The following is a 15,812-nucleotide window of genomic DNA, read 5'->3' as shown; positions in this document are numbered from 1 at the left end:
AGAGTCAGATTGCATATTGCTTCTCCTGCTGACCTTGCCGGTCACTTCATCAGGGGACACCAAATGGAGGGTGACAACCCTGCAGATCTGCAGCCGCTGGACTCACAGCACTGAAAGGGATCTTTGCGGCCATCTGGTGTGGCCGCACATTCAGAGTTGGGAGATGGGAGGCATCCACTGAGCTGCTTGGGGCCACACCAGTCTGCTCACCCTGGCTGCTCATGCCCCTATAGCCGAATGAGGTGCAGGGATGAGTGAGGGTTTGGGCTCCAGCAAGGGCTTAAGCTTTGGGAATGTTTCTGTCTCTTGCAGCTGCAACTTCTTGCTCTTTTGTGTTAGCTCCTGTTATAAGTTTCCTGAGCTCATATGACATTTTTAATTTACTGAATTTATTTTGGATAGCGGAGGCCTTGACCAGGCACGGCATCTCTCACAAAGTAGACGATTCCTCGGGATCCATCGGAAGACGCTACGCCAGGACTGATGAGATTGGTGTGGCTTTCGGCATAACCATTGACTTCGATACAGTGAACAAGACCCCTCACACGGCCACATTGCGGGATCGAGACTCCATGCGGCAGATCAGAGCAGAGGTGGCTGCCTTCGCTTTGGCATTTGTAGTCTTAAAAATGCTGGTTGCTTCCGAGCTGAGATGGATTTTGTTGTGTTTATGCTTCCCTTCTTGTTTTTCTTTTTCATTTTAATCGTAAGTTTGGATCAGACAGAGCACAGATTTCCCAAATCCCCTAGGCTTAATTATGAAAATATTCATTAACACTTCTCTAATATTTTACAGCCGTTTGTATCACTCTGGGCTCATTCTCTGACAGTTTGCATTTATGATTGTTTATCTGAGCAAGAGAAATATGATCGCAAGTGGTTGTTGCCATAGTTTTATTGGCAGGCTTTGGGGGGCTTAGACAGTTTTATCTTCATATTTCCATATAAGTATACACACGAGTATGTATAAACTTCTCCATGCTAATCAATTTCAAAACAGTGAATAATATTTCAGTAATTGTACTTGATCGGAAGGGAACCATGGAGATGGGAAAAGTACAGGAGGGAAAGAAAAGAGTGGCCACTTTGACAGCTGCCTGACCAGTTTATGTTGAGCAAGTTTGTATTTTGAATACCTTTCATTTGCTTTGCTTATTACTAAGAGTTTGTAATAGGGAAAACAGGAGTGAAAGGCTGCTTTTTTCCCAAAGGAATTTTCAGTCTACCTTAGAGGTCACAGATTTCTGGCTCATCTTTTTACAATACCAGATCTGGCTACTCTGAACCTGTATTCCTGTCAGGCAGGGGTTCTCAGAGTGTGGTCCCTGGACCAATAGCGTCTGCATCACCTGGGAACTTGTTAGAAAAAAGAAATCTCCACCCCAGACCTGCTAAGTCAGAAACTGGGATGGAGCTGGGGTTTGGAGAGGGAGAGAGGGTGGGCAGAACTGTTTTAACAAGCCCCCCAGGGACTTGCTTGGCAGCCCAGTGGTGAAGACCCTGTGCTTCCAATGCAGAGGTGTGGGTTTGATCCCTGGTCAGAAAGCTAAGATCCCACATGCCTCATGGCCAAAATGCCAAAAACAGAAAACAGAAATGACATTATAACAAATTCAATAAAAACATCAAAAATGGTCCACATCCAAAAAAAAACTTTAAAAAAGAAACAAGCCTCCCAGATGATTCCTATGGTTGGTCACTCAGGTTTGAGAACCCCTGCTGTGTGGTGGCCACCATTGGTTCTGGCTGATGAACAGCTGGCCCCTTCCTTAGGGCCTTTTCAGTTTCCTGACTCCCTTCACTCCTGTTACTTGACTGACCGTGGTTCTAAGAGTTGAATTAATACGAATGAAGTGACTTTAGGTAGCCTGGAGGCTTGGAATGACTAGGAAAGGCTCTGTGGGGAATTGGGGTACCCAAAGGAGCTGGCAGGGCTTCTGGGCTGGAGGAAGAGCAGGACCCCAGCCTGGGAGGGAGGTAAGCATAACTAGGTAAACAGGCTTCGGTGGGAGTCACGTAGAAACACACCGTAGGGACCAGTTTTTGGAGGGATCCTGTCACTGTGTAGACATGGACTCGACTATGTCGTTTCCTGAGTTCAGGGTGAATCCTCTTTTTTTGACAGCGTGATCCAGCTGGTTGATTCTGGGACTTCTCTTTTCTTTTACCCCAGGTCTCTGAACTGCCTGGTGTTGTCCGCGATCTGGCCAATGGCAGCATCATGTGGGCAGATGTGGAGGCCAGATATCCTGTCTTCGAAGGTCAAGAAACTGGGAAAAAAGAGGCAATTGAAGAATGAGAACAGTTTTGGCAACTTCTGACCATTTGCTTTAATAAAAGAATAACTCTTATCATGTCCACTTTACAAAAAAACAAAACAGCATCTCAGTTCCTCCCCAGGACTACATTTTATCCTCAGTGGCTGCCTGATCTTACTCCCACAATTAAAGTGGAAGGAATTCTGAACAGACTTGTAACCTACATGCTCTTGTTTCTGCTATTTTTCCGACCTTGGGTAGACACTCATGACTTAATGTGAAACAGTGAATACACCTTAAACTTAACTTTAGTCATAAGACCGTAAAACTCACCTGAACAAGCTGACGACGTGTAGTGTATTTACAGAGTTGTGCAACTGCCACCACCATCCAATTTTAGAAAATTTCCGTCGCTCCTAAAAGAAATCTCATGCGCATTCCAGGCCCAAGCACCCACTTACTGTTTTCTGTCTCTATGGATTTGCCTTTTCTGTTCTCCTTTTCTGAGCTGATGCATTGTGCTGAAGAGGCAGCAGTCTCTGAGTAGGGGGACTGGCGTCTGGGAGGTGCTGCGGTGTGGAGGAGGCTGCAGAAGCAGGGGAGAAGGAAGAGACTTGCTGGGGTGGGGGTCAGGGCTGCTCACCCCAGTATCCTGATGACACTCTGCTCTTCAGAGTGTCCAGGTGGGGTGCATCAACAGAAACCGTCTATTTTAATTCTAAGGTGTGCTTGGCTTCCCAGATGGCCCTGGAAATCGGTGAACTCCTGATGCTAGAGGAGCCCCATCTGCCGTGTCTTGACGTAGCGCTTCTCAACTGTCACAGTGTCTTTGATTTTAGCCTTGTAGTTTTTGGCTCTGCTTTTGAGGGACTTCACTGCTATGATGTTTTTGTATAGAGTCAGAACACATGTGTTTCATTTGTTAGGAAGAAATTCAGGATGTGTGAGTTTGACCAGCTATTTATTTGCTGTGTTAAGACTGTCTAGCACCCCATCATCCTCTCAGACAGTAGGGGGGGTGGGGTGCCATATCTAGAATGTTTTCCTTGTCTTGAGAATGAAGCGCAATTGAAGAATCCCACTGGGATTCTCTCATCTTTCTCTCTCCTGCAATAGTGCCTACCACAGTGCTGTACACGGTATGTAGCCAGTAAATAGACTTCACATGAGTCTTGATTTTGAACAAATCTCTGGGGTATAAATCCTTTCACTGATGGCTTATTTCTCCTCTGACCTATGCTTTTTAAAGTATTCATTATTAAATTAGAAGAAACTAGCTTTTAAATAAACTTGAGTTTTTATTTTCTAGGTATTTTTTTCACCCCTTATAATATAGCTCTTAACTTGGTGTATATTCTAGTATTCTCACATTGGGGCTGGGACAGAGGTATAAGGGGGCAGTTGTCTTTACTACTTAACATTTATTTAACTTTTCACAGTGAGCACCTCCCTAGTCAATCACCCCAACCTCAGGCATTGTTAAGAGCTGCTTAATAGGAAAAATAGAGGAGTAGTAGTAGTAGTAGTAGATTTATCTACTTTGGATCATAAAAGGATTGGAACCAAAGCTCTCTTCACTTTTCATTGGCAAACACATTTGTCATGTGTTAGATGGTGGATATGAATTCTACAAGCCCTGCTTTCTCTGGTCTTTCCTCTAGGTGCAATGCATGATTTCTCCCCAAAGAGCCCCTACTGCCTATCAAGTGATTGATGACCTGCATGGGGAAGCTGGGTCAATAGCCAATGGTTCTGTCTGTCATATGCTTGCTTCTAAGCAAGCAGGGGAAGAGCTGTTTTCTAAAGAGGCTAAAGAGTTGTGTGTACAACTCCTCTCTTCTGTTCAAGTCCAGTGTGGAAGCCAGGGACTTTCTGGCTTGATGTGCTATGCAGCCCATCATTTATGCATTTGTATCAAACTGTGGGCTGTCTTGGGAGCTGGCTAAGTAGCACCGTCCCAGACAGTAGCACTGTCACACCTGTTCATTCTCAAAAATAGGAAGAAGGGTGACAGTCTGATTCCCATGCAATGTACATTAAGAAAACAGTAGTTTCTTGAAAACAGGTTGAATTCAGGACATTCAGACAAGTAGGAGTTGTGTCTAGAGAGGTGGTTGGTGCCTGAGTTCTGCAGGAGTCCAGAACCTTAATACTGCTTAATGGCTCATAATAAAATACTGAATATAGAGTGCTCCAGAATTCATTGTGAAATCATATAAATAAATGATCCTACTAGTCAGGTGAGATAGTACTAGAGATGTCAGATGTTCAAAGGTCTTTGTGATAACAATTTGAAAATCATTTTGTCAAATCCCTTGATTCTAGACCCTTATTTATTAATCCCTTAACCAATATAAACATAGGCTAATGATAGTGACTGTCTTGCCTAGTGGAGTCTATTCACAAGAGAACCAAATAAACCAGAAATAAATCCAAATTATCTCTGGATGCAGCTGCACTTAACCTCCTATCACCAGGGATAACTATTAATCTGCATCTCTTGGGAGGGGCTAGGATGAAGAGATTTGGATAGCATCAATCACGTTAAAGAGCCTTGCACCAGCATCTTTGCTGATAGTCTGACTATGTGTAAGGCAGGTTTTGTTTGCTTGGCATTTGTCCACCCCAAAGAAGTTTAGTTGAAGATTCAGCATATGAATGGATGAATAATTTTATTGTGCCTCAAAATTTGCCTGTTTCTTCAATAAATCTCGGTTATTGGGTTGCGTCTAAGCAGTAATTGTGTTAGGATCATGTGGAAGGGATTAATGGCTCTCCTGGAAATTGGTTATTATTTGGGAGCATCACCAGGAAATACCTGAGAGCTGGAGCCTATGGCCCTGACCTCTTGCCAGGAGCTTTTCTGGTGCTGGTGACTTCTGTTCTCCCAGCTGTGAGGGTAGACCTTTCTTGCATGATTAAGGATACATCCTTTTAAACCTTTTGCAGCAGTGAGAGTTAGGACAGTAGTTCTCAACCCTGCCTGCACACTGAATCACTGGAACTTTGAAAAATGCTCATGTATGTGTACCCTTCAAGCCAGTTTACTGAGTTTTGATGTTCAGACAGCAAAGTTTTGAAAGCCCCCTTAGGAAAACCTCTGCTAAAACAGATATTTTGGCTCAAGCCATAGAAAGGCTGAGCCCTCCCCACTCCTGCCCCACTCCAGAGTGGGGAAGCATCTTCTGAACAAAATTTTTACTGACAACAGATTAAAAGTTGTCATTAAAAATACCAAAGTTTCAGAAAAGATGAATTTAGCAGGCATTGTTTTATGTTGCTCTGGTGAAGTGTCCGTAAACGTGCTCTCATGAACCCTCCACGGCTCATAGCCTGCCTCCCTTGTCCAGTGTTGGGGGTTCAGGCCTCTCTGCCCACCTGCCCTTCAGGACTTCAGTGGTTGGAGCTCAGTGTTTCCAGGGAAAATAGCATGTTTGCTGGGTGCCTATCATGTGCCAGGCTCTATTCTAAGAGAGGTCCTTTGTGTTCTCTCTTTTCACCCTTAAGGTAATTTAAATATTACTGTCCTTAAAAAAAGAAGAAAAAGTGAAAGTGTTAGTCGCTCAGTCATGTCCGACCCTTTGGAACCCCACAGACTGTAGCCCGCCAGGGTCCTTAGTCCATGGGATTCTCCAGGCAAGAATACTGGAGTGGGTTCCCATTTTCTTCTCCAGGGGATTTCCCGACCCAGGGATCGAACCCAGGTCTCCTGCATTGCAGGCGGATTCTTTACCATCTGAGCACTCGGTTACTTATTAACACAGTTCCAAACAGTCTGTTGCTGTCAGGAAATGCTTGCTTGTACATAACCCTCGCCCTACAGCTCAGGACCTTTCCTTCTTGTCCCACACTTTGGAGTTTGTGAATGCAGATTCTCAGCCAGGTTAGGAAGTCTAGGCTTCTCAGCCATGACTTAGCTTCATGAGAAGCTGTGCCTGCAGACCTGTGTTTGAGGAGGGTGTTGCCAGCACTAGAGATGACAATGAGGGGAGGAAGAGGCATGAAAACTGCTCCCAGGCTCTGGTAGACTACAGCACTGATTTTTGTCTGTCTCCACAAACCCATTTCTGTCCTCAACCACCAATTTTGCTTAATACCCTATCAAGCTCAAATTTTCCTCCACTCCCCCTTCCCATTCTCTTTCTCTTTCCCTTGCTCATCTTTCTACTTTAATCTCTTGTCCACTGTTCAACATTTTCCCATTTGGGGTATTTACCACAAAACACAATTCTTACTTAGCATCGGGAGATTCACAGCATTCCTGTGTACCTCAATATGTAGATTTACCAAAACCCTTTGGACATCATCTGTGTAGCCATTTAAGATTCTTTGCTCAGGTTAGGACGTGTATCAGAACTGGGCTATCGGTCCAGCAGCTAGAGCACGAAGTACACATAGCTGTTTGCTGTCTGGGGCTGTGAGGAGGGCTAAGAGAGTTATTACGCAGGAAACATAAGAGGCTCTAGCTTAGAGAGGGGAGAGCTGTCACCTGAATCAGTTCTGTTTCTGCTCTCCTTGAGAGTTCATTTCCTTTTCTGAAACCTGGTTGAACAGAATGATTTCAGATTTTAGTAGGTTGGTCCGTAAACGACTAAGTAAAAGCTTTCTCCTTTACTCCTCGGAGTCACCAGCAGAGGTGGTTGAGTGGGAGGCGTCTGTCCTAGGCCTGACTGGTTGATACTTGGGTTCAGAATCTGCGACCATTCTCGTTTTCCTGTTCAATGTCATTTCCTGCAGGTGAGATATTATCATAGTAAAGCATTGACTCTGGAGGCAGACATGTGCACAGGAAATGGACTCACACACACAGGCAGTGTTGTGGTGGGACACATGTCTAACCCAGAGCTGACAGTCCTTTACTACTAAAGAAGCTATGTCCTCATCTGAAAACAAGAAAAAAATCCTCCATCAGTAGAACTTTAGGCAGATGAATCTGTGCTGGGCCTGGGGGGTTGGGGGTAGGGTATGGTGTGGCTCTGTGTTAAATGAAAAAAGCTTGATTTTTTATTTTCAAAATCTAAATCCACTCCAGCTTGGCTAGAAAGAAGACTGCAGAACTACTGTTGTGAATGCTGGATGGAGAAATCTAGCCCTGGGTCACGTGCTATTGGGTTTGCAGAGAAGGGGGCCTGTTTGCAAGAGCAAATGTGCACTGGCTCTCTGCCCCGTGGGGGCCCAGACTCTGTGGATTGTGTGTGTTGGGGGTCAGGGACAATGTAGTCAAGGTGAGCCCTGGGGGATCCCTCAAAGGGGCTGTCATTGCTTTTGTTCCTTGTAGTGTTTCCCCTACTTTTGCACCACTGTGCACTTTCTCAGCCATATGAAATGCTGGACTGCTTGCTCTCCTGAGAAGGGCTTCCCTTTCAGAGTACGTATTTAGAAGAACCTTGTATCCAGTAAGACACTCAGACAAGCAGGTGTGGGGTGGGGAAATGAGCAATGAATGGACTTCAGTTTTCCCAGGTGACCTTAATTCAGGAGCCGTGATCTTGCTGAATGAGGGTGGCTGCAGCTGTGAGTTTTGTGCTGGAAGCCAAGTAAAGTGGACTCTGGTCCTGACTCTGAGAATCTAGCAATGCCAGCCTTGCTCTAACTGTCATACCTCCATCCCAGGCCACAGCCTGAACCTGAACCTCATGGAAGTTTCTGGACCTTGGGGCTGGGAAGAGAGAGCCCTTCCTCTTTGGGAGCCAAAGCTTTCTGCCCTCCTCTTTCAACTTTGAGGACTTGGAGCAGACATGAGCCCCAGGAGCATTTTTCCAGGCAGTGTCTACATTTGCTGGATCTTAGAACTCAATCACCAACAATTAGTGCAGAAGCAGTTATGCTAACTGAAACAATTTAGACTAATTGAAACCTTTTTTGGCTCATCAAAACTCACTGTTCTGCATCTGAGGGTGAGTTAATTGATAGTGAGATTAAGCACGAGATTACAGGAAAAAAAAAGCACTAACAAGCTTTTAAAAATCTTTATGAACATTCATTTTAAAATTGAGGCCAGATCTTCTATCTTGCTAAAAAGAATTCTGAAGCAGGCTTGCAAACTGGTCCACTCCATTAACCTGTCCTCTGGATTAGTAACAATGGATGCCAGTCTTGACTTTTTCTCATCCATGCCACATCGAGGCCATCAAGTCCACATTCAGTAGATATTCAGAATCGGGCCACCACCCTGGTCCAAGGCACCAGGCCATCTCCCACCTGGTCTACTGGACTCTTCCATGAACTCTTTGCTGTACCTGTACCCCATCACAATCTATTTACACCCAGTAGTCAAAGAGGAGCCTGGTGGGCTGCAGTCCATGGGGTCGCTAAGAGTCGGACATGACTGAGCGACTTCACTTTCACTTTTCACTTTCATGCATTGGAGAAGGCAATGGCAACCCACTCCAGTGTTCTTGCCTGGAGAATCCCAGGGATGGGGGAGCCTGGTGGGCTGCCGTCTATGCGGTCGCACAGAGTCGGACTTAGTCAAAGTGGTCCCATTCGTTCTAAAAACTCAGTGGCTTTTCTCCTCACTAAATAACACCTGTGTGAAGCCCCTCTGCCCCCTCCCCACCGAGCACACATACATAGACACCCCGCTGTCCTGCTGCCCCAGCACACCTAGAAGCAGTCCCTTGGCCCTTGCTGTTCATCTGCCTGCAGTGCTTTTCATCTCGGTCCTCACATCTTCTCCCTCACCTCCTTCAAGACCTTGTTCAGCCGTCACCCCCATGAGCCCTCCCCCAGCCACTTCACCTACAGTTTCAACACTGAGCAACACCCTGCCTCCCTACTCGGAACATTCAGATCCATATGCATTTCATACTCTTCCTTGTTCTCTTTTTCTCTTTAGTGGTTAACACTTGATAATATATTTTGCTTCTTTGTCTGTTTAATTTTCAGGGTCCCCACTGGAATATAAACTTTTATCAACTACAAATTGGCACCTGCTTCTACAAGGATTAGATCATGTGCTGCTGCAGCTGCTGGTTTCCAACACCCCCTGAAGGAACTCAGGGGAGAGAGCAGAAATGAGGCACACTGTGCTCCGGGGAGAACTGGCAGCACAAGGCTTCAGATAGTTAGATGTCTTCAGGAGCCAGTTTTATGAGCCCAATATGAGCCCAATTCTTGTATCTCCTCATATCTAGAAAACCACTAAAATCACTTATGGTGATATCTGTTCCTTGTGATTAGCAGTAACCTTCACATGACTAGCAGAAACTTCTGCAAAAAATATGTGCCTGATTGCATGTGCTCCCTCTTCACCAGAATCACATGTATATACTGACCTTCCTCTTTGAAGCAGTTTCTCAGAGCTATCTCCTGGGCTATAGTCCATTTTGCCCTAAGTAAAGCTTGACTCACAACTGTCACAGTGTGCATTTCTTTAAGTCAACAATTCCATGAGGACAAGAATTTGAGTCGGCCTCATTTAAGTCTGTTGTGCCCAGAGAAGTGCCTAGCACTCAGTAGGTGCTCAAGAAATATTTGAATGACTTCTGAAAGCATCTTCTCCAGGGAAGCTGCCACATTCAGTATTTTGGTGTAAAAACTGTCTTCCTTTGAAATGACTAGCCCAGAGATACATATATAACTTAAGTCTAGGCTTAAATTACATTACTACCATAACATTGCTGCTGCTGCTAAGTCACTTCAGTCGTGTCCGACTCTGTGTGACCCCATAGACGGCAGCCCACCAGGCTCCCCCGTCCCTGGGATTCTCCAGGCAAGAACACTGGAGTGGGTTGCCATTGCCTTCTCCAATGCATGAAAGTGAAAAGTGAAAGTGAAGTCGCTCAGTCGTGTCCGACTCTTTGCGACTCCATGGACTGAAGCCTACCAGGTTCCTCTGTCCATGGGATTTTCTAGGCAAGAGTACTGGAGTGGGTTGCCATTGCTAAAATTTTGCAAATTCAGTGGTTTTCAGATTCATCCTTTTGGAGTCCTTAGTTCAAGTGAAATCTCTCTTGAAACCCTGACATTTCCTTGGGTAATGACAATCCACGGCTGGGACAGACAAGGCCCTGCCCTCACACCCCTCATGACTCAACCTAACACCAAGGAGGGACCTGTGAGTGAGGAGTTGCCCACTGCCTGAAGAGGCTGGCACAGTGGGAGATACAGCCAAGAATGGCCTTGTATGCTGGTGGCTCCCAGGGCCCTCCTATGTGAGGGTGGTTGTTAAAAGTGTGAATTTCCACTCTCCATATTTTGGGAGTTCTGGAGTGGGCTCAGAAACCTGTGTGACTTTAAATGCCCTTGTGCTTCTGAACCACACCATCAATGCAGGGACTTCTTTTTTAGCTTAATTGTGCATGCCACTGTGTGTGCGTGGTCAGTCATGTCCGACTTTGCGACCCTATGGACTGTAGCCCACTAGGCTTCTCTGTCCATGGGATTCTCCAGGCAAGAACCCTGGAATGGGTTGCCATTTCCCCTTCCAGGGGAATCTTCCCCAGCCAGGGATTGAACCTACGTCTCCTGAGTCTCTTATATTGGCAGGCGGATTATTTACCACTGAACCACCTGGGAAGCCCACTAGCTAAATTAGAGCACTGTAATTTTATCCTGAGGTCAGGGGCTTTTAAACTTGGATCCATGGTTCCTGTGAGCATTTGTATAGACATGCACTATTGAATACACTATATGTTTGTGTGTTATACATTTGTGTTTTTTCTAGGGAAAAGAATCCATCACATTTCCAAGGAAGGACTTTCTCCTCATTCCTTCAGATGCAGACTTTAACATTCAACTCTGCATGTTAATGGTGCGAGGAGAGCCCAGAATCTGTCAGATGGAGGAATGAGATGGGTCTGGAGACCCAGGGCCGGAGAAGTTCATTTGCTCAGGAACTAGTGACACAGACCCCATAGTGCACCCTTTGGAAACCCTGGAAGGACGAGGTACGTGGGCTGAGCTGAAAGGATAAGAAAGTGAGGAGGCAGCTGCAGGGTTGCTTGTGGGCCTGCCACTAATCTTCCCCAGAGAACAAGAGGCCAGAACTGGAGGAGGCAGGGAGAAGTGACAGGTCTTTGAATTTCTCTGCCTGCGTGGGCAAAGGAGGCTCCATGGGGATCCATGATCCAGACTGTTAATCGCTGTCAGGCCTCCAGGAACCAGAGGGGGCCTTACTCAGTGCCCTGCAGAGCTAATTAAGAATCACAATTAATTACTTTGTTTTATTCACTGCAGAGGCTGAATGCTGATTATCTTCTGGAGTTAGATCAGCACCTCCCTCCTTACCCCGCTCATGGGTCTGTCCAACAAGCAGATACCCAAACTGGACTTGGACGCAGCCTCAGAGGTTCCTCCTCCTCGGGCTCTTTTCAAAGTGCAGTGGTTAACACTTGGAAGTTTCTGTACATCTGGCTCTTACTCATTTATCCAAGCAGGCCCGCGGCTCCTACCATATACTCACACAAACATGATACAGAGCACCAGTCCTTTTTCCTGATTTTACTCTTTGTACTGTTTGGGAGCTGTTTCTTCTCAACTAGACGCTGAGTTTCTTGAAATGGGAACCTTGTCTAATTTACTGTTACTTCCATACTGGGTAGTAAATGGGGAATGACTCACTAAATGGGGAATGACTGACTGATGGACATGTGTGTTTAGTGTCTGGGTCCTCCCCTGCACATCCCTAGGTGTTTCTCTGTCCATCCAGGCCTCCCTTTGTGGCCTCAGTGGTGTCTGCTTCCACGTCTGTGAGCTTCTGTGTGTGTTCCAGCTCTATGTAAGTCCACCTGCTGGCACTCACTTTTTGCATCTTATCTCCACCTTAAGTCCCTTTTCTGTTGTCCTGCTAGTTACTGTCCTCCACTGGAAACCAGGGGTCTGGAGGCTTCTAAACAGACCCTCCCAGGAGGGAAATGTCAGACCTGCCTTTCACTTGCCACCATCACCTGCCATGATTGCTGACATGTGTCATTACTGGCTCATACCCCAGCAGGCACTTTGCGACCTCACTGTGATGATGAGCCAGGAGGTAGCAGACGTGCTGGGGACAGGGCTCTGTCTGTGGTCTCTGACAGACAAGGGAGCCAGAAGCCTGGTGTGAGGACTACCACTGTGGTCTCAAATCTTTCCTAGCTTTATAAATCAGGGGAGGTGAAAGGGTTAAACAGGAGAGCCTAAGGGCACAGGGGTCTGGGAACTTGCCTGCTCAAAATGTGAGTCTGCTAATGAGGCCCCTTTCCAGGAAGGCCAGCAGACAAGGGGCTGTCTACACTAAAGTAGATGCTAACAAGGATGGGCTTGGCTGTGACGAACAGGGGCTGAACGAGGGTAATGAACGGAGGACCCAGAGACAGGGCCTAATGGCTCTGGTGGCATTTCAAGCCAGAGCTCACTGGAGCCATGACCAGGAGCCCCAGTAATGAGGGGCTGCAGGGTCAGCACAGGACCAAGGAGGGGCCTCTCCAAACTGCAGAGGGAGCTGAGTCAAACAGCCCCTCTGGCTAACTTTGCTGCGCAAGTGATAGCGACTTCAGGGGTGCTCCAGGGCAGGCCCTCCAGGGAGCAGGCTGGCGGGATAATGAGTGGCTGGGACATGGCACTGAGCCTCTGCAGCTGCCCGAGTTCTCCACGCTGCTCTGACCAACACTCAGCTCCTCCAGCAGCGGGGCTCTCCAGCGGCCCCTTGGGCCTGAGTCATTTGCTGCCCCTTGCTCTACAAGGGCCCACGATGTTGCTAATGGAAGCAGCCATTGTGACACCTCTGAGGGCGCAGGGAGACTTTCCAAGAACTGCAAGGGCTCTACACCTGGGAGTCAGGGGCCTCCACCTCTCTCTGCTGCACAGGTGTGAAGCAGAGCATCCCCCTCCTGCATCTTATTTGAGCACCTCCCAGGGCTTAACCTCACCGCTCCCAGCCCCAGCACTGGAGGAAGTCCAGGTGCTCTGGTGCTCTGGGACCACCCAAAAAGCATATTCTCCACACAGCAAAGTCCTTGACAAGTCTGAGGTTGTTCGAAAAATGAAAATTTGCAGCCTCATTTACAGAGGACTTAATCATGTGGCCAGTTGACAGATCACCTTTGATGATAAATCACTGTGCAATTTTTGGCACACATGTCAAAAAGAGTTCAGAGAATTGGGTGACATCTATTATACTTATTTGTGTGAAAGGCTTCTCAGCATGTAGAGCTATAAAAATGGAAGGAAATAAAGAGGCTGGGTCCTGATGCATCCACAGATTCACAAATAATTTCTTATTTGTTTCACTAAGCTGTGTTTTCACTATTTTCCTTTCTAGGCTCAGCAATTACTTATAAAAAATTTTAGACATCTATATTGTTTTAATCACTTGTACATTATATTTTATGTCAAAAAATCAGTTGTAATAACTCAATCCAGAAGACTTTTTTTTAAAAAAAACCCTTAGAATGTTTTGTCATAGGAAGTTATTTCAATTCTAATTTCTAAATATTTATTTGTGGCAGAGAAGTATGATAAGGTAAGAAATAAACTTTTAACCATAAAAAATGCTGCATTACTAAGAAATTCTGTAGGGGGAATGGAATGGAAGTACAAGTCCCAAGAGAAAAGGAACATCCTAAAATTTCCAGCCGTTAAGGAAGAGCAGGTTGCATTTTTGTTTTAAATAGATGAGAGTTAAATCACCACTGTTTGGATTTTATATGATGTATTGTAAAGCATTGTGGCAGTTTTATTTTTAAAATGTAAATACCAAATGCCAGAAATCACATTCTTCACAAGTTTTAAAATTTATGTGAAAAATATTAGATGCCAACTTAAAAATGTGCAAGATGAGATACATAATTTTTTAAAAATGGGGTGGGGGGCAGTACACCAAGAGCAAAAGCTCTTTCAAACCCTGGCCTGATGGCTCTCCCTGCCCTTTGACTCCCACCCTCTCCTGGAGGGAAGGGCAGATGGAGGCCAAGATGGAGCCAGCCCCGGTTATCACCCATGGAGACTGCAGGGGCCAGCTCTATACCTCCCTCGAGACTCCAGAACAGGAAACAGGAACAGACCGTAGCCTGCTGGGGTGCGCCTCTCCTTCATGCTGAATTAAACTGCCTTTGCATTAGCAGGAAGGGCAGACACTGGCCTGGTGAACATAAGGGACAGACCCGCAGGCATTGGTGGAGAGGGGGAACCGGCCCCAGGCCAGGGCGAGAGTCTCTGCAAATGAGGGTGGACCCAGCCCACCATCCTTGGCCCACAGCACCCCTTCCCCTGAGGGGAGGCTGCGTTTCCACAAAGGCATGGTTTATTTCTCAGATAGCACAGATGTTTCTGAAGGGGAGACTGAAGCCCAGCCTCAGGTCGGGGCTGAGGGATTAGTTCCAGTCACCAAAGTCAAACTTTGGTTTCTGCTCTTTCTACCCTACTCCTTCTCCCAACCCACCCTCCAGGCTTCTTCTCCCCGTTTTGTCCAGTACTGTGTATCTGGTTGGTCTAGGAGTATGTGTCGTCCTGGAAGCATCTTCCTCCTCACCTGCCCTTCCCCCAGGCTCTGAATCTGTGCACCAGGATGAGAAGAGGCCCCTCAGCAAAGGAGGCAGCATATCCTTCTAAGAGCCCAGGGGGCAGGAGGATGGGGTCAGGGGTCGGGGCTAGGTGAGGCTTTTCTAGGTTGAGAGTTCTGGGATGAAGCCGGTGAAAGTCATCTCTTCAGCTGCTGTGCCTCCCTCCAACTGCAGGGGGCGCCACTGAACACAGAGGCAGAAGGCTTGGAGGGGCCAGCCATCACTCTGCTGCTGGTGGGAAGACCCTTAGCTGTGAGTGGGGGCAGAGGAGCCCCTGGTCTGTCATGAAAGCCCTTCCTGGCTCTGGGCCTCAGTTCTTCATCTTATAACAGGGTGACAGTAAGGATCCAGCCAGAGGCCCGTGTGGGCAATGCCTGAAGATCTGTGACCTGCTCTTCTCTGGGGGTTCCTGTGACTTCTCAGCTCGGCTCCCTCTCGCACTGAGACTTGGGGCCCCGCCGGCCCTGGTTCCTGAGACCCGCCCCCCCTTGTGCTTCCCTTCTCTCTGCCCCCACCAGGGCCTGCATGGCTGGAAGAACCCAGAGAAAGGTGCTAAGGAAAATGGGGATGCTGTCCTGGTGGTCAAGTGATGGGCGAGAGGGGGCACTCAGAGGTCATACAGCAGCTGTCTGCCTGATGCTGTGGAAGCTGATCCTCGTGGGCGATGTGGGGATGGACATGGCCCGGGCCACAGGGACTCGGAGGGAGTGATGGTCCTGCCAGCGGTGCCACCTCTTCCTAACAGCTGAGCGTACCTGCAGGGGAGGGGGAGGACGATCCTGAGGTCCCAGCCAGTCCTCTCCCCTGCCCCCTGCCTCTTGCTGGGCCATCACGGGAGGCTGAGGTGGCCCACCTGACTGCCACCCTCACACCCAGGGACGGGCTGGTTCCAAAAGCAGGGTCCTTCTCACTTCCTCTGTAGCCCTGATCTTCTCTATGCCCCTGCAAGATATGCCCTGCTTACCCCAGCATGCAGCTGAGATGGAGCACTACTCATTTCAAGACCTGACTGTCACTGGTGCCACTGTATTCTCACCTGCATTGCAATGGAAGAATTTTCTGCAAAATGGAT

At 47.3% G+C, this 15,812-nt stretch overlaps 2 protein-coding genes across 2 annotated transcripts in view; one reads left to right on the top strand and one right to left on the bottom strand.

The window, feature by feature from the left end:
- Positions 1–2,466, top strand: part of GARS1 (glycyl-tRNA synthetase 1) — a 49,702-nt gene extending 47,236 nt beyond the window's left edge. Inside the window, exons 16-17 of the mRNA XM_052638450.1 lie at positions 403–593; positions 2,174–2,466. Of these exons, the coding sequence (XP_052494410.1) occupies positions 403–593; positions 2,174–2,299 (317 nt within the window). The 3' untranslated portion in view covers positions 2,300–2,466. The remainder of the gene's footprint in view (positions 1–402; positions 594–2,173) is intronic.
- An 11,786-nt stretch (positions 2,467–14,252) lies between these two features.
- The window catches only part of CRHR2 (corticotropin releasing hormone receptor 2), a 44,421-nt gene continuing 42,861 nt past the window's right edge, over positions 14,253–15,812 (bottom strand). Inside the window, exon 13 of the mRNA XM_052638451.1 lies at positions 14,253–15,495. Coding sequence (XP_052494411.1) covers positions 15,355–15,495 — 141 coding nt within the window. The 3' untranslated portion in view covers positions 14,253–15,354. The remainder of the gene's footprint in view (positions 15,496–15,812) is intronic.

Source organism: Budorcas taxicolor, chromosome 4 (genome assembly GCF_023091745.1).
Source record: "Budorcas taxicolor isolate Tak-1 chromosome 4, Takin1.1, whole genome shotgun sequence".
Taxonomy (NCBI): domain Eukaryota; kingdom Metazoa; phylum Chordata; class Mammalia; order Artiodactyla; family Bovidae; genus Budorcas; species Budorcas taxicolor.
Note: the sequence above shows the minus strand (reverse complement) of the source record. Positions and strands in the feature narration are given on the sequence as shown.